We start from the raw sequence: 22250 nt of genomic DNA, 5'->3' as shown, positions 1-22250 counted from the left end.
AGTCTAGGTCCTCCCAGCTAGAGCAAAGAAGAACGTAAACGATAGGAGGACTCTAAAAGTATGAGTTTTCACTCTCTCTTAACGTTTGGTAAGTAAACTTCAAGGCGCAAGGAACAGATAGGATTCTGATTCTTTATCCCCGAAGACCGAATCCTCTCTCGAAGTTTCATCCAACATGAGATGGCGCTGTTGCCAAAGACGAAAAGTGGCGGAAAAGAAGGGGTGAACTCTTCTCTCCTATTCTTTAGGCCGGCGCGTGCGGCGGCTGCGCAAGACGCCGTGGAGCTTCAGAGGGAGGGGTTGGGAGGCAAACCGGAAGTGAGGGGTGGTTTCGCGGTGTGCTCTCCACCAAGTCCGGGAATCGCCTGGGTTCTGCCCTTTCCCCTTAGCTCTCCTGTGACAACAGGAAGCGGAAATAAAGAATGAGTATGCCCGCTGCCTCAGCAACGCGAGGAGTCAAGTGACACAACCTGCTGACTCCGGTAGAGGAAGTGTCTGGGGCGGCCCGTACCGGAGCTGTGGCAGCCACGATTACCCAGACGGGGACCTTAGATCGTCACAATGTCGGGCAAAGACCGAATTGAAATCTTTCCCTCGCGAATGTAAGTAAAAGACTGGACGAGTGGCGCTCCAAGGTTTACTAATGCCTGGCTAGAGCGTGGTCTCTTGGTCCCCTGGACCACCAGCGAGGTTCCTTGTTTCCATGGCCAATCCTGAGAGCTTTCCCCAGACTCTTTTTGTAAGTCTGGGCTCCCTCTTGAATGAATCAGGCTGGACAGAGCGATCCCAGCCCACAGGGAAAGGCGCACGGCCTGCTGGCTTTTGCGAAGGTCCGTTGTCTTTACATTAGTAAGAAGAGTCATTCATTCCACATATCTTTATTGAGCCCAGCACTGGATCGTCGCCACCCCTAACCACACAAGAGCTCACGGTTTAGAGGAAGAGACGGAAAACCTAACAGTATTTAATAAATAGTCTGAGAAAGGAAATTTACTGCGATGAGAAACATTTAGAAGAGGTCCCTGAGCTAAACTGGGGATTGAATCGAATCGCCCTGGCATGAACATTGGATGCAATTTTGTATTCCCTTATTTTCCTAGATTCCGCCAAACATCACCTGCTGTGGGCAGATACCCCTGTGTTTCAGAGGCACTTCGTTTGCTCTCTCACCACTGCACCTTGTTCACTCATCATTGTAAAGTGGACATTTGTTTACATATCTTTCCCACTGGACTGAAGGCTCTCTCCAGGATGAGAAAGTGTCTTGTTTATCGATCCATAGGAGATACATAAAAAATGTTTCTTGAATGAACCTGTGCCTTAGAATCTGCTCAGTTGTGGACGCCTTTCTCTTTTGGTTTGAATTCTTTGTCAGGAGAAATGGCATATCCCGGTAGATGTTTGGCTAGTTTGTAAAGAAAATTTTGACGTTCTCTTACATGTGCCTAACAAGTTGTGGCGAGTAAAGATTATTCCTATTTGTGCTCTCCTCTTTTTCTTTTTCTTCCCCATGAGGAAGCAGAAAATCAGTTTTGACCCTGATGTTTACATCTTTTCATTGTGGTCCTATTTCTGTGGAGATGTTCCATTATTTTTTCCTCATCCTGTCCTTTTTCTTAGAAATTCTGAGGATGGGGCGGCTCCTGTGGCTCAGTGAGAAGGGCGCGCCGGCCCCATATGTCGAGGGTGGCGGGTTCAAACCCAGCCCTGGCCAAAATGCAACAACAACAAAAAAATAGCTGGGCGTTGTGGCGGGTGCCTGTAGTCCCAGCTGCTCGGAAGGCTGAGGCAAGAGAATCGCGTAAGCCCAAGAGTTAGAGGTTGCTGTGAGCCGTGTGACGCCACGGCACTCTACCCGAGGGCGGTACAGTGAGACTCTGTCTCTACAAAAAAAAAGAAATTCTGAGGATGCTTAAAATAAGACAAGTAATGTTCACACCTGAAACCTAGATTTCTGTCTCTGCCAAGGTGATTACATCCCTAAATGAATTAAAAAAAAATTTTTTTTTACTTTCACCTGCTAACTTTCTGATAGCTATTTGTACTAAGTATTAAGCAAGCTCGTTGTGGAGAGTGGGAATGCCTGTCAAGTAAGTAAGGGTAAAGACTACCCTGGGGTAGTAAGAACTGCAGAATTCTCAGCACAGACTGACTCAGTCAAAATCTCTGCACTGAGAGATATCCAAACTCTAGCATGGTTTATAGTAGCATAAGGTCTAGTCTAGGATGACTCCAGCCTCTCCCACCCCCTGCCCTCTCCCCTCAGTTAAAATGCCTGGCTGTAAAAGCTCCAAGCTTCCAGGAGAATTTACTATTTGTTATAGCTAACATCTGATTGACAGATCCCTGATTTCCCTTTTTTAGAGTGTTTAACTTCTTAGTCTTACCATTGTGAACACACACCTTTTCCAACTCAAAAGTGTCTCGAGGACTTGAGAACCATTCCTTTGAAATGTTATCATCAGCATGGATAGGGAGAATAGAATCCTAACTAAATAATTGCCAGCTAGCAAGGCATTTACACTGACCAACCCTTTGTATTTTTCACTTCTCTGACACTACTTGAGGCCTGTCCCTCTCCTGTGTTCCCTCATTCTCTTAAAACGCCCACTCATCTCTGCACAAACCGGAATTGAACTCACCACTTTCCCCTACTGTCAGTGGTTTGCTGAATAAAGATCCGTTTTCACTGCTTTAACTAATGTCCAGCCACGTTTAACTTTGACAGTAGTCACAATGTTAACATTTTTTGGGGGGGGGAGGTTGTTTGTTTGTTTTTATTCTTTTTTATTATTCTTTTTTTATTTTCACATACACATGTGTTCATTAGCCTTAAACATTTTTTGTTTTTACTTTGGAATGTTTACTTTGAGATTAAGGGCAAAAATGGCCTAGACAAGGAAAATGATAGGTGAAGGTGAAAACTGTTAAAGCACTCAGGTTACTGTTTAAGAGGAAAATCAAGTGCAGGAAGTAATCACTTCTCTAGATATTTTTCCTAAGGCCAGACAGCAGGTTCTTTGTCATATAGTCAGATGTTTTTGATTCAGCTGGAAGCAGCCATTGTCCTAGCTAAAGGTCAAATGTTTTTCACGGGCTTAGCAGCTCTGAAACATGTAAAAGAACAGGATTTGAAAGTCTGAGGCTTGGCCAGGTGTGGCACTCACACCTGTAATTGTAGTACTCTGGGAAGCTGAGCGGGTGGGGAAAGTCCCTTGGAGAACAGCCTACAAAAGAGCGAGACCCTGAGTCTACTAAAAATAGAAAAATTAGCTGGATGTTGTGGCTGGCGCCTGTAGTCCCAGCTACTCTGTAGGCTGGGGGCTTGAACCCAGGAATTTTAAGTTTCTATGAGCTAGGTTGAGGCCACGACACTCTGGCATGGGCAACAGAGTGAGACTCTGTCTCAAAAGAAAAGACCTAGGCTAGAAAATACATGAGGGACTTTGGTTTCACAAACAGTTCCACTTTATAGTATTTACAGTGAAATGTTGCTTTAAAACCCTAATGTACCAGTGAAGCAAAAGAATTTTATAGTGAAAGTAAAAGAGGTATTTGGAGTCAACAAAAGTCAGTCATTTTTCAGGTTCTGCCACATAGTAGCTGTAAGAGCATGGGCAAGTCACTCTTAGAGTCTAAAGATTTTAAATCTGCCCATTTCACAGACATGCCATCTCTTAGGTGGAGATTAAAATTAGCATGGTAAATTCAGTTTTATCAACCAGTTCACCTTTATACAAGAAACTTGCCGAAACTCATAGCACTAGGATTTGATTAACTGTGATTCAGCTGTTTGAACCCAAGTTGTGGTATTTAGTGTCAACAATATGGTATGTTAAATATACACATTGGGGCTCTAGCTCAGACTGGAAACTAAATCAGCTTTACTTGATAAGACATCTGGTGAGGCCAGTGAGTGCAAAGTCAGTCACTAATAGCCAGCTTTTCATAGAGAAAGTGGCCAGACCCTGTAGCTCATGCCTTTAATTCTGGCACTCTGGGAGGCCCAAAGACAGCGGTTCTCAACCTGTGGGTCACGACCCACAGGAACTTGTGGCATTAGGAAGGTTGAGAACCACTGCCCAAAGAGGTGGACTGCTCGAGCTCAGAAGTTCCAGGACCAGTAAGAGCAAGACCCCACCTCTACTAAAAATAGAAAAACTAACCCAGTGGTGTGGTGGGCATTTGTAGTTCCAGCTACTTGGAAGGCTGAGGCAAGACAATTACTTGAGTCCAAGGATTTGAAGTTGCTATGAGCTATGATACCATAGCACTCTAGCCAGGGTAACAGAGTGAGATGCTGTCTCAAACAAACACAACAAAAACCCAGAACCTTTTCATCTGTTGCTACTTGTCCTCTTTGAGGGGAGACAGTATGTTACTTTGTTGGGGTACAGTGGATCTGGATTTGAGCCTTAGTTTGAGAAAGTCACTGGAGTCAGAAATCTGGTTCAAGTTCTTGCCCTGCTTTTTCTTCACTGAATGACTATAAAGAAGTTGTTTTACTTTTTTGAGCCTCATTTAGTAATGTCTAAAGTTTCTTACAGCTATAGAATTGTCTCAGTGACCTTAGCCCTGTGGTAAAAGATTTCAGTATAATCTAAGAATTTGGACAAAAGATCTATTTTGCAGTTGGTTATACTAGTCATATGAAATTGGCTAGGTTGTACAATCCATTGTTTTATTTTATTTCCACTTTTTTCATTATTACATTTTATCTGGCATATGGCAACACGAACAGAAATTCTGATTTCTGTTGTTGCTTGCTTGACTTTGGTACTGGGGTTTCTAATAGGGAAAAGTTAAAATAAAGATGTGCAAACTTCAGTGTAAGTGTCACATGTCTGTTTTTGGGAATCTTTTTTTTTTTTTGTAGAGACAGAGTATCACTTTATCACCCTCGGTAGAGTGCTATGGCATCACAGCTCATAGCAACCTCCAACTCCTGGGTTTAGGCGATTCTCTTGCCTCAGCCTCCCGAGTAGTGGGGACTACAGGCACCAGCCACAATACCCGGCTGTTTTTTTTGTTGTTGTTGCATTTGGCCAGGGCTGGGTTTGAACCCACCACCCTCAGTATATGGGGCGCAGTGCCCTACTCACTGAGCCACAGGCGCCGCCCTGTTTTCGGGAATCTTACGTATATCATTTGTTACCTCATGTCATTTACAAATTAATAAAATGATTGGTATTAGGGTTTGATTGATGATATAAAAACACTTTAAAGCTAAAGTTTTTCGTTTTTTTTTTTTTTTGAGACATAGTCTCACTGTGTTGCCCCTAGTAGAGTGCCTGGTTGCCATAGCTCACAGCAACCTCAGACTCTTGGGCTGCCCATAATGCCCAGCTATGTTTAGAGGTGGGGTCTCACTCTAGCTCAGGCTGGTCTTGAACTCCTGAGCTCAGGTGATCCGCCAGCCTCGACCTTCCAGAGTGCTAGGATTACAGATGTGAGCCACCACCCTGGCCCAATGCTAATGTTTTTAATTGATGTAATAAATGATTGTGGTAAAAAGTGCAAAAGGAACAAAAGGAGCCTCCAGAACTGTGAACCAAATACATGTAAAAAAATAAATAAATAAATAAATCCATATTCTTCACTCAGCCCTATTTCCCAAAGGAAACTTCTACCAATTTATGTGAATCCTTTTTAGAACTAGTCTCTGCATCTTTATAAATACATTCTTCCCTTTATAAATACATTCCATTGTATGGTAAACCATGATTAAGCATTTAGCTTGTTTCTACCCTTTTGTTATTATAAATAAGGCTGAGTACTTAACCTTATACAAGGTTTTGTAGATATGTTGGGATAAATTTGTGGGGTAAATTCCCCAAAGTAGAATTGTTAGTCCTAAAGGTATTTGTATTTTATATTCAGATATATGAGTATATTAGTGGTTAGATTTTTTTTTTTAAGCCTTAATAGTCCTCTAATGGAAACTGAAGCATAGATATTTTAACTTACAGATCAAATAAATATTTAAGCTATGGTGGCATCATAAAATAAGACTGATAACATTATTATTTAATAAATACTTACTCTAGCTGTTGATTACAAAATTGTTTCTTTTGTGAATCTCATTTATAGAGCACTGATAATAGAAAGCTACAGTATTGAGAAACCAGTTATCTTAGTCTGCTTTCTGTGCTATCACGATATTTGAGATGGGGTAATTTGTAAAGAAAAGGGGCTGGGTTTGGTGGTTTACACCTATAATCCTAGCACTTTGGGAGTCTAAGGCAGGAGGATCACTTGAGGCCAGGAGTTGGAGACCAGCCTGAGCAACACAGCAAGACACTGTCTCCTCAAAAAATTTAAAAATTGGTGTAGTGGTTTGCACCTATAGTTCCTAGCTTCTTAGGAAGCTGAGCCAGGAGAATTGCTTGAGCCTAGGAATTGGAGGTTCCACTGAGCTGTAATTACACCACTGCACTCCAATCTGAGTGACAGCAAGACCCTGTCTCACACACAACTCCCTCCCCCCCAAACAACCCCCGTCAAAACACACCATGTATTTGGTTCACAGTTCTGGAGGGAAGGAAGTTAAAGATTGAGGGACCTTGCTGGGGCTGGGTTTGGTGGTTTACACCTATAATCCTAGCACTTTGGGAGTCTAAGGCAGGAGGATCACTTGAGACATCCCCAGGTAGAAGACAAGATGGTGAGAGGAAGCAAGAGAGGGTCAAAGTTGTTTTTTGCTGCACTTGCTTTTTTTCGCCGCAAAGAGACAGGGTCTGGCTATGTTGCCCAGGCTGGACTTGAACTCCTGAGCTCAAGGAATCTTCCCTGCCTCAGCCTCCTTAGTAGCTGGGATTATAGGTGGGTGCCACACAGTGCCTGGCCAAACTCTCTTTGATAACCAACCCACTCCAGCATTAAGGAACCCGCTTCTACCATAACCATATTAATCCATTCATGAGGGCAGAGCCCCTTTGACTTAATCATTTCTAAAGGTCCCATCTCCCACACTGTGCATTGGGGATTAAATTTCCAATACGTGAAGTTTGGGGGATACATTCAAACCAAAGCACCATTTAGATAAATCAGGTACAAATACTATATATTTTCACTCTCATTACATCAAAAAATAAAGGATAATTTTAACCCTGTGTTGGAGAGGTATTTTTGTGTTTTTCAAATAGTGAGCATAAACATCTTTAATTCTGTATGTCTACTTAGGGCACAGACCATCATGAAGGCTCGTTTAAAAGGAGCACAGACAGGTCGAAACCTCCTGAAGAAAAAATCTGATGCCTTAACTCTTCGATTTCGACAGATCCTAAAGAAGATAATAGAGGTAGAATAAACTTTGCTTAAAATGGTGTTTATTTTGGAAATATCTAAGGAAAATTCAGCATGCTTATTGACATTTTAATTTTTAAGTTATTTTTTTTTCTTTCAAAAGTCAAATGCCATCATTATGGTAACAATTTTCAGATAGTTCATTTAATGAAATCCAAACTCCTTAGTGTTGCCTGCAAAGCCCCGCTTGATCTGCCCTGGCCCTGTCTGTATCTCTGACCTGGAGCATTCTTTCCAAGGTCCTCCTTTAGGGCCTTTTCTTTAGCTGTTCTTCTGCCTGGCTGCTCTTTCCTCAGAACTTAAAACTGGCCTTTCTAGACTTCTCAGAGAGGCCATTTTCTTGATCACCAATCAGAAATGAGAGCCATATTTCCTTCTGTCATCTCTCTTTATTTACTTTTTATTACAGCATGTTATTTTCTTGTCTCTTTCCCCTCACTAGAGAATGTGAGTTTCATGAGAGTAGGAGCTTTGTCTTTTCAGCACTACATTTTCAGTGTCAAGAATAGTGCTGGTTGGGCGGTGCCTATGGCTCAAGGAGTAGGGCGCTGGTCCCATATGCCGGAGGTGGCGGGTTCAAACCCAGCCCCGGCCAAAAACCACAAAAAAAAAAAAAAAACAAAGAATAGTGCTGGCACATAGTAGGTTTTATTTAATTCAGTGCTTTTTGGTTAAATGAAGTGTGAATCCAGAAATATATGAAAAAGTGAAACTTCTCCCATATCTTCTCTTCCTCCTCCAGTGGCAGTGGTCCTTCTCTCATTTCTCAGGGGTGTTGTTCTTGATACTTGAAGGCGTATGGCCTTTCAGTCCTTTTTTTCTTTTTGGTAGCATGTACAAAACCTGTTGCTTTTGTAAAGCGTGTACCAAGAGTATTGCATATACACACATAAATGTTTTGAATAAAAAACAGGCAACTTCTGGTGGCGCCCATAGCTCAGTGGGTAGGGCACTGGCCACATACACCCAGGCTGACGGGTTCGAACCTGGCCCAGGCCTGCTAAACAACAATGACAACTACAACAAGACAATAACCGAGTGTTGTGGTGGGTGCCTATAAGGACTACCTGGGAGGCTGAGGCGAGAGAATCGCTTAAGCCCAAGAGTCTGAGGTTTCTGTGAGCTGTGATGCCACAGCACTCTACCAAGGGTGACATAGAGACTCTGTCTCAAAATAATAAAGCAAACAAAAAAAAAACCAGGCAACTTTTACTTTTGTAGAAGTTCTATGAATTCTGTAATACTTCATGACCCTCTCCTCCTTCCTCTTCCCTTGCCCCATGTTGGAACATAGACAGCTTTCTGTCTCCACAGAGGTGCCCCTTGACTTACGATGAAGTTACATCCTGATAAACCCTTCATAAAATGAAACTACTGGCTTGGCACCTGTAGCTCAGTGGTTAGGGTGCTGGCCACATACATGGGGGGCTGGCAGGTTTGAACCTGGCCTGTGCCTGCTAAACAACAATGACAACTCCAACAAAAAAAATCCAGCTGAGCTTTGTGGCAGGTGCCTGTAGTCCCAGCTACCTGGAAGGCTGAGGCAAGATAATTGATTAAGCCCAAGAGTTTGAGGTTGCTGTGAGCTGTGACGGCACAGTACTCTACTGAGGGCAACATAGTGAGACTCTGTCTCACAAAAGAAAAAATTTTTTTAATTAAAAAAAATAATAAAATGAAAATACTGTAAGTCAAAATGTGTTTTCTCACCCCTCTAAAGCCAAAATATCGTTGAGTCATTTTAAGTTGGGACCATCTGTATATAAAAATCTATCTTATTCTTTATAATACCTGGGAGTGACTCTTAAATCCTTACGTATATATATGCTAGTATTTCTCTAAAAAGAAATCTAGAATATTGATCCAAGGATATATTCATTTCAGTTTTTTCACTTTTTTTTGGCCGGGGCTGGGTTTGAACCTGCCACCTCCGGCATATGGGACCAGCGCCCTACTCCTTGAGCCACAGGCGCCGCCCTCATTTCAGTTTTTTCTTTTTGTGTGTGTGTGTGTGTGTAGAGACAGAGTCTCACTTTATCGCCCTGGGTAGAGTGCTGTGTTGTCAGGCAGCTCACAGCAACCTCTAGCTCCTGGGCTTAGGTGATTCTCTTGCCTCAGCCTGCCAGGTAGCTGGGACTACAGGCGCCCACCACAACGCCCGGCTATTTTTTGTTGCAGTTGTCATTGTTGTCTAGCTGGCCTGGGCTGGGTTTGAACCCACCACCCTTTGTGTATGTGGCTGGGACCGTAACCACTGTGCTACGGGCACCGAGCCTGTTAAGCTAATTTCTACCAAACGATCTGTGAGAGGACCTCTTTTCTTAAATTGCTTAACTGGGCATTAATATTTTTTTTGTTGCCAATTTATGAGGATAAAATTGTTTTTTTTTTTTGTTTGTTTGTTTGTTTGAGACAGTCTCACCATGTCGCCTTCAGTAGAGTACATAGCTCACAGCAACATCAAACTCGTGGGCTTAAGCGATTCTCTTGCCTCAGCCTCCCAAGCAGCCGGAACCACAGGCACCTGCCACAATGCCCGGCTATTTTTTGTTGCAGTTGTCATTGTTGTTTAGCTGGCCCCAGCAGGTTCGAACCCACCACCCTTGGTGTATGTGGCTGGTGCCAGAACCACTGTGCTACAGGTGCCGAGCCAGTTTTCCATTTCTTAATGCATTTATTCTAATATATTAATTATAAAACTCATAGTTTTGCAATTTTATTAGTAACTACAACAAAAATGGTTCAGAATTGGACATTTTTATTTGTTTTATCATCAGACCAGTATATACATGCATACCTGGTGTAAAATATTGATGATTGTTAAAGGAACATAATTATGATATGATTTTATTTGTAAAAATTTGGTTGAGTCTATTGTTGATTTTTTTGCTTTTTCAGACTAAAATGTTGATGGGTGAAGTGATGAGAGAAGCAGCCTTTTCATTAGCTGAGGCCAAGTTCACAGCAGGGGATTTCAGGTAAGAAGACTAAAATAGGGTGCTTTGAAAGAGTAAAATGCTTTCAGATTCATAATTTAATTTTAAAAACCATTTTTAATTTAGAAATATGTAAGCATTAAAGACAAATGATACAGTAATAAGAAAGAAGAACTCTTTTAACCCCCCCCACTATCACCATCCACATCTATAGTTTATAGTGGCAGGCACATGATACTTAATATTGTAAGTGTCTCAGTCTCCCAGAGTGCTGGGCAGCCCTTAGTAAGGCCCTTTGAAGTGGTAGACTTTAATTTTTGCCAATGCTGGTAAGATAACTGCTTGCAGAAGGAGGAAATCAGTAGTGTATAATGTATTAGTGGTATACGAATGTGTTTTAGGGTGGTTATGGGGAAAACACTTTATTTTATGATGATAATAAGTAGGGAATCAGACAAAGCCAGAAGTTAGATAGGTTTCTTGGAATTGAATACCAGCTTAACCAGTTGACCTGCAAACCTGGATGGAAGGAAAGTTTTCCCCAAATTACACTCTAACACAGTGGTTCTCAACTTTCCTAATGCCTCCTAATGAAAACTAAAGTGAATATTCTTTACAGTTGAAAATAGGCACACTTTATATTTTGCTATGTATTCAGTGTGAGGGATTCAATCAAAATCACCAGGATTTGAGCTAGGTTTTGTATTATACCAGTGGTTCTCAACCTTCCTAATGCCATGACCCTTTAATACAGTTCCTCATGTTGTAGTGACACCCAGTCATAAAATTATTTTCGTTGCTACTTCATAACTATAATTTTGCTACTGTTAAGAATCGTAATGTAAACATCTGATATACAGGATGTATTTTCATTGTTACAAAGGGATCGCAACCCACAGGTTGAGAACCACTGCTCTAGCAGAATGTGAACTCTTGAAGTCACATCCCTGTACTACAAGTCAAACTGAAAATGCAAACAATTTACATATTTTAAAAATCATTTCCTGATGTTTTCTTACTGCCTAAGAATATTGTTACTTACTGCTTACTGTTGTGAATATTGTTCATTCTTTGCTCTTTAAGGCCCTCCTCAGGCAGTAGTGATTTTTCTCCTTTTCTGGAAAAAAGGACAGTTATTAATATGAAACATACTTCATTATAACATCTTTTAGTCTCATTTAATGACAAAAATCACCAATTGGTTCTTGTAGGCTTATTTCTAAAAGCACAACTAAAGACTTTTTCTTTTTTCTGCAGCACTACTGTCATCCAAAATGTAAATAAAGCCCAAGTGAAAATTCGAGCGAAGAAAGATAACGTAGCAGGTAACTGCAATCCTTTGGAACCATTTTGGGAGAAAAAGTGATATTTTTAAATTAATCTGTTTATATGGCAAGATCTTGTCCCCGTTTCTCTCCTTTGCTTACAAGTTGATTGGCTGTACATGTTGAAACCTTTAATAACAAGCTTTCTTATTAGGATAATTTGGCTTTTGAATAGAAGGACACAATTAAGGCGGGTTCCTAAATTCATTAATTCAAACCAGTTACAATTCCAGACTTAAATCTCATGGCTTTTGAATATTTGTTCAAAAAGAAACAGGAAATTAACAGGTAATTAAGAAAGGGTACTTGAAGGTCATAGTTGTGAAACTACATATGCTTCTGTGTTCAACAGGTGTTACTTTGCCAGTATTTGAACATTACCATGAAGGAACTGACAGTAAGTGTGAAAATTTTTATATCAGGTGTATGTCTCTGGGATTTCTTGTTCTCTCTTTAAATGAACTTTGTTCTGGAAATGGTGCTAGGTAGACCTTCTTACAGTTCAGTGTTAGAAGTCCTCTTATCTGATAGTTAGGACAATAGTTGATCATCAAAGAAGTCTTAGTGGGCCAGGTGCTGTGGCTCATGTCTGTAATCTCAGCACTCTGGGAGGCCAAGGCAGGTGGATTACTTGGGCTCATGAGTTTGAGACCAGACCGAGAAAGAGTGCTTCTACTCAAAATGGAAAAAAATAGCCAGGCATTGTGGTGGGTGCCTGTGGTCCCAGCTACTTGGGAAGCTGAAGCAAGAAGAATCACTTGAGCCCAGGAGTTTGAAATTGCTGTGAGCTATGATGCCATAGCACTCTAGCCTGGGGCAACAGAGTGAGACTGTCTTTAAAAACAAAAGTCTTGATGGCTGTTATATATCTTAAAATATTTTTATTTCAACCTATACATATATCAATGTACAATTATTTGCTATTTTAAAAATATAAGGCCTTTTCTTTGAGTATGAGTTCACTGATTAGACTTCTGTGTTATCTTTCTGCATAAACAATATCCAGCTTATAATTTCTAACTTTCTAGAGTAAGGTTTTAGACACTGTGATGTATTTGTTTTGTTTTGTTTTTGGCACGGATAGATTTTATTATGTTTATGATTATAAACACTTCTCAGTGGCAGGGAGCCTTTGCTTACTGATAAAAAAGATTGTCAACTATGTTCGTTACGGTAATAACAGTTGTAGTGTTTCAAGAAGAAAATTCAAATGCTTAAGCAGAATTGTCTTAGACAAGAATAATTTCAACAACTATTATCTTATTTAAAGTATGCTGTATTAAAATGAATGTGATCTTTAGTTAAGCCTATTCCTGAATTCTACCTTGACTGTTTGTTAGCTTTGTGAACTTGGAAATGCATCAGTTTAACTTTTTTTTTTAAGTAAATATATTTCAGGTTAATGTGGAGGTACAAGCAACCAGGTCAAAATGTTTGATTTAGTTAGGTAGAGTTCATCTTGTGGTTGTGTCCCACACGCAAAAGATGCGCCAACATGCCCACCTCATGCCCATTCAGTGAGAACACCCCAACTCCCTTCTCCCTTGTTACCCCTCCCCCCAACTTGAATTGAAATGAATTTTTCTCCTATTTGGGCATGAATTGGATCGTCTACTGGCTTCATATTAGTATTGAGTACATTGGATATTTGCTTTTCCATTCTTGTGATATCAGTTTAACTTTCATATAGTGGGATATCTGCTTCACAAAATTGTTTTCAAAATTAAATCAGATTAATTATACATTAAAATGCCTGTCTTTTCATGAGTTGACTTCATTTCTTCACGTTTTATTTTTGCATCTTTTTGCTTTTCAGATGTCTTCTAAGATTAACTTGAGTTAACCATTTTCATTTTTCAAACTCCAAAGTTAAAGGTTTCTGGCCTATATATAGATGAGCAGCAGAAGTAGTGATTCTGGTCTTAACCAGTTCCCCCAGGCCGTCTTCCTTCACTTTTCTCCTTTTCAGCCTCAGTTGTCACTATCTAAAAAAAGAAAGTTCAGAGATATTAAATTACCATATGCACCAGAGACATTTCTGTGAGCTACAAAACTCATTCAATGAGTACTTATATACCAAAAAGAATATGACATAATATGTAAGATAGTTCAGCTTGGTTATTCATTCAACTGTGAAATCCCTATTGTGTCCTGGGCACTTTGTTAGGTACAATAAATTAAAAAAAAAATCAGTCTGCCAGGCACAGTGGCTCACGCCTGTAATCCCAGCAGCATGGGAGGCTAAGGTGGGAGGATTGTTTGAGCTTAGGAGTTCAAGGCTTGTCTGAGCAAGAGTGAGACCTCGACTCATGAAAAAAATAGAAAAATCCAGCTGGACCCCATGGCAAGTGCCTGTAATCCCAGCAGCTTCAGAGGCTGAGGCAGCCAGATGCCTACATCCTGAGTCTGAGGTTGCAGTGAACTACAATGCCATTGCACTCTGCTCAGGGCATAGAGTAGAACTGTCTCGACAAAAAAAAAAAAAAAACAAGGCAACTGTGTGCATATGCTCATCCCAACCCCCAAATACCCTTTATAAAAAAAATTTTTTTTTAATTTATATTTTAAAAAAGTCTGTTTCCACTATAACCTATACATACTAATTGCAGATATTAAAATGTATATCATTTAATTAATGAAATATATTAGTTTTTGTTAATGAGGAAGAACACTAAATGCTGGAAAATGAGATTGGCACTCTCAAACATTAGCTATGGAGTTTGTATTACCTTTCTGAAAAGCCATTTGACATCAGAATATTTAAATGTTAGAGCTTTTGGCTCCAAATTCTGTTTTATCTATAATTTCGATGTATTTTCAAAAAGTATTGTACCTAAGGAGATCAAAAAATTTATATATGTATATATGTGTGTGTGTGTGTATGAAGATTATCTCATTAATGAGATTGAATTTTTTTCTATGTATTTTACAAATTTTCTATTATACATATATAGCAGTTAACAAGATTTCTTCATTATACAGCAATTCAAACCCAAGTCTCTCTCATTACTGGATATGACTCTGATAAGTTCCTTAAGTGTTTTCCCACATATAAAATAGTTCCCACTATACAGAGTGCTGTATTTGGTAACACAAAGTGCTTGGCTATTTTTGTTTAGAAGGTTATTTAAAAAACAAGCTTCTTCTACTGGTGAATGCATGATACGTTAAATTGTATTTTTAAAAAGCTATTTTAAAAACTTAATGTAACAATTCTGATAAATGCCTTTTACTTCATTTAAATGTCTTTATTTATTTATTTCGAGACAGAGTCTCACTGTCGCCTCAGTAGAGTACCGGGGCGTCATAGCTCACAGCAACCTCAGACTCTTGAGCTCATGTGATTCTCTTGCCTCAGCCTCTGGAGTAGCTGGGACTATAGTTGCCTGTCACAATGCCCAGCTATTTTTTAGAGATGGGGGGATCTCACTCTTGCTCAGGCTGGTCTTGAACCTGTGAGCTTGGGTGATCCACCTGCTTCAGCCTTCCAGAGTGCTAGGATTATAGGTGTGAGCCACCACGCCAGGCCTTTAAATGTCCTTTTTTTTTTTTTTGCAGTTTGAACCCACCACCTGCGGCATTATGGGGCCTACGCTCTACTCCTTTGAGCCACAGGCGCCGCCCTAAATGCCCTCTTTTAGGAGTCAAATCCCAAAAGAAAATGCTATTTTGGGAATATGTTTAACTGAAAAAGCTTATATTTCCATTTAAGTTTAGCCAGTTATTCTTAATAGAAGGTAAGTAAACTGTTGCATAAAGACCCCGTCACGTCTCTTATGAGCAAACACCCCAAATCATAGTTTTTAGCTTTATTGTTGCTTTCATTCAAAATATGTTTTCTTTTATTTGTGACCCAGGAAATTCCTGGTAGCTTTCTATCATGCTAAAGAAAAAAAACAGTAGGGCAGTTATTATCCCTGTAAGTACCAGCTTGTGTAAAGCCCCGTATGTTCCATATACTGACCACTGTTTGTTTAATAAGACTGTGATCCGAAGGCTCGTGTTTGTATAGAAGCTACAAGTTTTTCAGTTCTAGACCAGGAAAAGACAGGGGAACCTTGTGATCTATAAGGGCTGATGGCTGAGGGTTAAGACTATTTCTAGTTGACATTGTGATGCTTGACTTGGTCTACAATAAATCTGGGAGGGAGACATGAAAGTGTTGGCTGCCTTCAAGCCTCCACTGACTTACCTCAGTAGCACTGCTGTACCCTGTCCTGTGGTCAGGTAGGGCACGCTTGGCCAGCAGCGGTTCTCTGTATGGTCTGCGGCTACCGATGCTTCCCTCATCCATTGCCTGGGAGAAATGCAATTTCTCTTGTAGCCAAAAAAGGCAGTCAGGGACATTGTGCCTGGTGCCACAGGAAGAGTCTGTGTCCCGGTAATGCTAACTGAAGTGATGATAGAAACCCCCTATGATACGGTGTGAATGCTTCATCTTTCTAGATTTTTGGAGCTCACTCCCAATTTTTGGTAATTTTCTCACCCCTTCCATTCCTAATTTGACAACATTTTACATTTATTCTTTCCAAGCAAAGTAATTCCCTTGTTTTATAGAAACAACAATACTTTTTCTCTTGGCACTCACATTTCATTGGTTCATGTACTGTTTAATTAAATCATATTGAATATTAGCTACAGCTCCTATGAATAAGTACAACATAGTGTAACTGCTGTGGTCATCAGGCAGTTTGATTGCCAAAGGGAGTCGGGGGCATTGTTTAATCCAGCAAGCTGGATTGGTTAAAAGCTTCTCCTCTAGTTACATTTAGAAAAGATTCCTTGTAGAAAACTTTCTTTAGCAGCCAATTCCTGCAGTATTTTGGGAGTGAGATGGGTGCTTCATGTTTGCATTTAACAGGGTTAGTGAGTTGGTCTTCCATGTTAGGTATTATTCTGGATTATCTCCTCGTGGGGAATTTTATGGGGAAGATTAACTCTCTAATAACAAATGTTGTCTGACTGGTTCTTTCAGGTTATGAACTGACGGGTTTAGCCAGAGGTGGGGAACAGTTGGCTAAATTGAAGAGGAATTATGCCAAAGCAGTGGAACTACTGGTAGAACTGGCTTCACTGCAGGTGAGTATTACAGCAAAAAAGCTGGAAAACTTCTGCAGTTTGATTTTGAATAGTTGAGTGGAGGAGATTCAGGTCTTGAGTCAGCGCATACTTACTTACACTTTGTGCTGTTTCCATGATCTTACATGTGACAAGCCAAATGTTTTGATTTCTCAAATGGTGCCTTTTGCACCCTTCTCCCTACTTTTTAATTGTTAACAAAATAAATGCACAGTGGTACAGTTTGACTCTTTGCTAGGTGAGAACAACAACAGTTGGCACTAGATTTAAATGTGGTTAGTACATGAAGGCCATTTTTTCCCTAGGCAGATAGTTAATATATATCTAGGTTAAGTGCATGATTCTTTCCTCTTGTCATTTTTATGACTTTATTTATAATAGCATGTAAATTGTGTTAGCTCTAGGCCCAGGCCATGGCCTCAGCCTAGCTCACAGCAACCTCAAACTCTTGGCTCAAGCCATCCTCCTGCCTCAACCCTCCTAAGTGGCTGGCACTACAGGCAGCTACCATGATGCCCAGTTAAAATTTTCTATTTTTAAGCATGCTGAAAAGAAGTTGTCTTGGTTCCCAGATGTTTTCTGAAGTACAGTCTGAGTGGAACCAAGTAATCAGGGCATGATTAGGAAGACTTTGTGCTCACATTATTTATTTGTCCTCCTATTTTAGACTTCCTTTGTTACTTTGGATGAAGCTATTAAGATAACCAATAGGCGTGTAAATGCCATTGAACATGGTGAGTACAAGCTGCTCTGAGGTGCTTTGCTTATTCATTTGTCCTTACCTCCCCACTTGTCATGCAGTTGCTGGGGCTCAGGCACTGTACTGAAGGTGAAAGGGCAAATAAGATAACTGCCCTGTCCACAGTGCAAAGAGAAGTGTGTCCATAGTACCAAAAAGGTCTTGATAGCAATATGTGTATGGTTTGGGGGAGTTCCAGGGGAAAGTGGTGAGTTGAAATTATGAAATATTTTATTTATTTCTGGTAATTCACACAGTTAGTAAAGGGTAGAAACATTTCTTAAGAGACTTAGTATTCTCATTAGTTTTTTCCAATGGTTGAGTTGTATGCATCTTTTTTAAAACATTAACTATTTCGCTTTAAATCTCTCTCTTTTAGGGATTCTCCTTGATTTCTAAAATGGAATTTTCCCATTTGGTGCATTTATTTTCCATCTCTTTTATTTCTTTTTTTTGAGACAGAGCCTCAAGCTGTTGCCCTGGGTAGAGTGCCGTGCCATCACAGCTCACAGCAACCTCCAACTCCTGGGCTCAAGCTATTCTCCTACCTCCACCTCCCAAGTAGCTGGGACTACAGGTGCCCAGCTGTTTTTTTTTTTTTTTTTTTTTTTTTGGTTGCAGCCATCATTGTTGTTTGGCGGGCCCAGGCTAGATTCGAACCCACCAGCTCAGGTGTATGTGGCTGGCACCTTAGCCGCTTGAGCCACAGGCGCCGAGCCTCTTTTATTTCTTTATTTAAAAAATACAACTGCTTAGGGCTGAGAATTCTTTTTGCTCAAGAAACTGTTTTCCTTAAAGAAACAATTCAAATTTTAGTTAAGAAAGGTGCAAAATTTGAAGCAAAGAAATTCCTTTGCTTGAGGCTATATTAGTGTTAAGAGAGGAAGTTATCTCACTTTTTAAAAAATCAAATCAAAACACATTTCTTGGCTGCTTGCTCATGCCAGGCCTTGTATGTGAAACTGCAAGCAAAACAAATTGGGTAAGGTTGATAGTTCTCATCCTCACCGAGTTCACATTCTAGAAGCAGAGTAGGCAAATTCTATGTAAAGTAGGGCCTAATAACTGACATTAAAACTATTACATCCTCTCTGCTTGATTTTTTTTTTTTAACAGTTGAGTGTTACTATATTTAAAATAACATCTGTTTAGTATTACATATATTCATATATTTGGAGTATTCAGTGTCGTAGCTGTTATGGTCTAATATGTTATATGTACATAGCCAAAACACTAGAAGGGCACACACCAACATCTTTACAATAGTTACTTTTGAGTGGTGGGATTGTACTCCATTAAGATTTTTCTTTGTGTTTTATTTTCCTAGTTCTCTACATTAAATGTACATTTTTTTTTCTGAGGCAGTGTCTCACTCTGAGACACTCAGTGTCACCCTGAGTAGAGTGCTGTGGCATAGTAGTTCACAGCAACCTCAAACTCTTGGACTCAAGTGATTCTCTTGTGTCAGCCTCCCAAATAGCTGGGATTACAGGAGCCCGCCACAACACCTGGCTATTTTTAGAGATGGTGTCTCACTCTTGCTCAGGCTGCTCTCAAACTCCTAAGGTCAGGCAATCCACCCGCCTCAGCCTCCCAGAGTGCTGGGATTACAGGTGTGAGCCACCATGCCCAGCCTGTACATTAATCTTACAATTAAAATAAAATAAGTAACAATGAACACTTTGCAAAAAGGGGGTTTGAAGTTCTCACATCTATATGTTTTTTCAACTCTAGTCATCATTCCCCGGATTGAACGTACCCTTGCTTATATCATCACAGAGCTGGATGAGAGAGAGCGGGAAGAGTTCTATAGGTTTGTTGCATTGGGCAGTTATTGATCATTTTTTGTTTTCCATATTCCAAAGGCTTGGTTTGCTGGATAACTAGTTCTGTTCTTTAGAATTAACATAGCTTAGTTTATTCAGTTAAACAAGTAGTAATATTGCCTATTGCCAAAGGCAATAGAGACAAATCTGTGTTAAGTTTTCCATGTTCCTGAAACATGGCATTTCCAAAAACTTAGGCCTTTCAAAGAAACTTGTTAAGGCTAGATTATCCTAAGTCTCCTACTTAAAAAATGAGGGAAGAAACTGGAATTAATCAGTTAATCAAGTACATTTTGCATGTTGAATTTGTTCAGAAGAAGATTTAAAGTATTTGGGGACATTACCAAGCAATATAAATCCTATCAGAGAATTAGCACAGTACTTAAGAGGGAAATGATATATGTTCATTAATTGTTTATGAACATTTAGAACCAGTTGGGATAAGTAAGTACTAAAGTGGTGGTGTAGGGCGGCGCCTGTGGCTCAGTGAGTAGGGCGCCGGCCCCATATACAGAGGGTGGCGGGTTCAAACCCGGCCCTGGCCAAACTGCAACAAAAAAAAACAGCCGGGTGTTGTGGCGGGCGCCTGTAGTCCCAGCTACTTGGGAGGCTGAGGCAAGAGAATCGCCTAAGCTCAGGAGTTGGAGGTTGCTGTGAGCTGTGACGCCATGGCACTCTACCGAGGGTGATAAAGTGAGACTCTGTCTCTTAAAAAATAAATAAATAAAAATAAAGTGGTGGTGTACAGGGATCTGTATACCTCGTTCAGAGAAGTGGGAGGTAGGTGACAGCAGGATCATTTAGACCTTAGGCCTTGAGTTAACATCTGATTATGATTCATATTCTTAATTATTAAACATTACTTTCTATCCTTCAGTGATGTTCAGAGTTGTGGTTATCCAGAACTTTAATAAATGCCTGAATGTGTTTGAATGCTCAAAATCTGTCCCATTAGGGAATGGATTTCAAAATTTATTTAATTTAATGCAAGTATTAAGTTTTGTTCTAGTGGTAGATGTTTGTTGTCCTTGCAAAACTAGATGAAATCGAACCTACTTAGTACTGAAAACAGTATGCAGAAAATTCTCCTCTTTATTTTATAGGTTAAAGAAAATACAGGAAAAGAAAAAGATCCTCAAGGAAAAGTCTGAGAAGGAGTTGGAACAACGGAGAGCAGCTGGGGAGGTGATGGAGCCTGCTAATCTTCTGGCTGAAGAGAAGGATGAGGATCTTCTGTTTGAATAATCTTTCTTGCTGATTCTTTTGGAAACCCTAACACGGGCTTCATTTTAGTTCACAGTGTGTTAAGTTTGATTTGTGTGGCTGTTTATTTTTTGGCCTAAGAATTTCACTGATTGTAAAGTTTACCTGGGTGTCTATTTATGGGATTATATTGCACAATCATGATTCGGCAACCCTTTGTCATAGGTGAAAGAGCTTTGTAAAACCTGCTCAGGAATTAACTCTGCAGAAGTGTCAGCCAGCTCCACTTAACATCTGTGTTACATGATCTGCTTACCAAGCATATTAGGAAATACCCCTAAGGAAACACTAGTGGTCTCAGACCACCTACTGTGGAGCAGCCTGCCTTCCTACCCACCTCGGCGCTGTTGTCAGAGATCGCTGCCGTCATCCTTGTGTTACTATGGCACTTTTCTTCTCAAGCTTTGTGAAATCAACTTATTTTTCTTTGCATGACAGGTGTATCTTATCTGACAGCTGTTTTGCCAGTTTAAATGTGATTAAAGTATAAACAGAGTAAAATGATTTAAAAATAAGCCAATCCTTTTATATTATACTAAGATTAAGTGATGTTCTCATGCTTAGATCAGCACACAGTATTGTTATTCTCAGAGCTTTCTCTGCAGACACGTAGGTGAGGAACCTTCCCCCCCCCATTCCATATATCTGCTTTATGTCAGGCTTACTTTGAGACAATTAGTTGCATTTTGGGATACTAATAAATGATTACCATTTTGGGGTACTAATAAATGATTACCTCTTATCAGTGAGTTAAGAGGACTTCATGATAGTGCCCTCTCTCCTGATCTAAGAAAAATACTAATTCTCATTTTGGAGTAAGAAGGTAACTTTTTACTGTTTTATACATAATCAGTCATGGGCTGCTTTTAGATGAGGCATTCGAGGGGCCCCAGAAGGCGCCAGAGATTTATAGTACTGTTTGATTTGACATGAGCCATTCTTGGTTATTCAGTCTTTCTTGCAACCAGTTCCAGACATTTTTGAGACAACTGGCTATGGAACAGTTTTGAGTTAGGAAGCCTTATTAGTACTGTATTTTAATCAAGTGATAGCATAGCATGGTTTTTTTTAAAAGTACTAAATATTTGTAAGCATTTAGTACCTACTAGTAAATAATCTTGGTTATTATATGACAAGCACTGTTTTTCATTAAGAAGTAACATATTTTAACTCATTTCAGAAGAAAAATTTGAAGCATAGGAGGCTTGAGTAATTGGTCCTAGATTAGAAAGCTAGACAGTAGTGAATCCAAAATTGAAATCCAAGCTGTCTACCTTCAGAATTTTTATACCTTTATATGCTTTCTGCCTCCCCCATATCCAAAACACTGGGTATGTCAGGGGAAGACGTAGGGCCTGCCTATCTTGGAGAAGCTGATTTTTAGGAAATCCTGTTGCTGCTCACAAAAGCTCAGTTGCAATATAAATTCATTAATGATCAGAAAACCAATTGAGTTCATAAGTATTTTAAAAACAGGTTAACACTTTCTGTTTTACATCTCATCTTCCTACCTGGTGAAGTGTAAATGGTATCAACTTCATTTTGCAGATGAGGAAATTCAGGCTTGACAGGTCAAACAGCACAGCAGGAATGCATGTCATGTGTATCTTTTTTTTTTTTTTTATTGTTGGGGATTCATTGAGGGTACAATAAGCCAGGTTACACTGATTGCATTTGTTAGGTAAAGTCCCTCTTGCAATCATGTCTTGCCCCCAGAAGGTGTGGCACACACCACATGTCATGTGTATCTTAACATCAGAGCCTTGGTTTTTAAGCA

The 22250-nt window shown here is 40.0% G+C and overlaps 1 protein-coding gene across 2 annotated transcripts; it reads left to right on the top strand.

The window, feature by feature from the left end:
* Positions 1–298: 298 nt before the first annotated feature.
* ATP6V1D (ATPase H+ transporting V1 subunit D) lies at positions 299–20984 on the top strand. 2 transcript variants are annotated; one of them, XR_008382421.1, is made up of 10 exons: positions 299–602; positions 7183–7300; positions 10204–10283; positions 11499–11566; positions 11919–11963; positions 16542–16645; positions 17313–17379; positions 19119–19197; positions 20314–20513; positions 20639–20984. XR_008382421.1 is itself a non-coding variant. In XM_053602281.1 (9 exons), exons 1-9 carry the CDS (start codon positions 562–564, stop codon positions 20453–20455), a joined length of 744 nt encoding a protein of 247 aa, XP_053458256.1. In that variant the 5' UTR covers positions 299–561; the 3' UTR covers positions 20456–20984. The 2 variants fall into 2 exon arrangements, 1 of the variants encoding a protein (XP_053458256.1); XM_053602281.1 differs by having other exon boundaries at positions 20314–20984.
* The last annotated feature ends 1266 nt before the right edge of the window (positions 20985–22250 follow it).

The sequence above is a fragment of the Nycticebus coucang genome, chromosome 9 (genome assembly GCF_027406575.1).
Source record: "Nycticebus coucang isolate mNycCou1 chromosome 9, mNycCou1.pri, whole genome shotgun sequence".
Taxonomy (NCBI): Eukaryota; Metazoa; Chordata; class Mammalia; order Primates; family Lorisidae; genus Nycticebus; species Nycticebus coucang.
The sequence above is the reverse complement of the archived record's forward strand: the minus strand, read 5'-3'. Positions and strand labels throughout refer to the sequence as shown.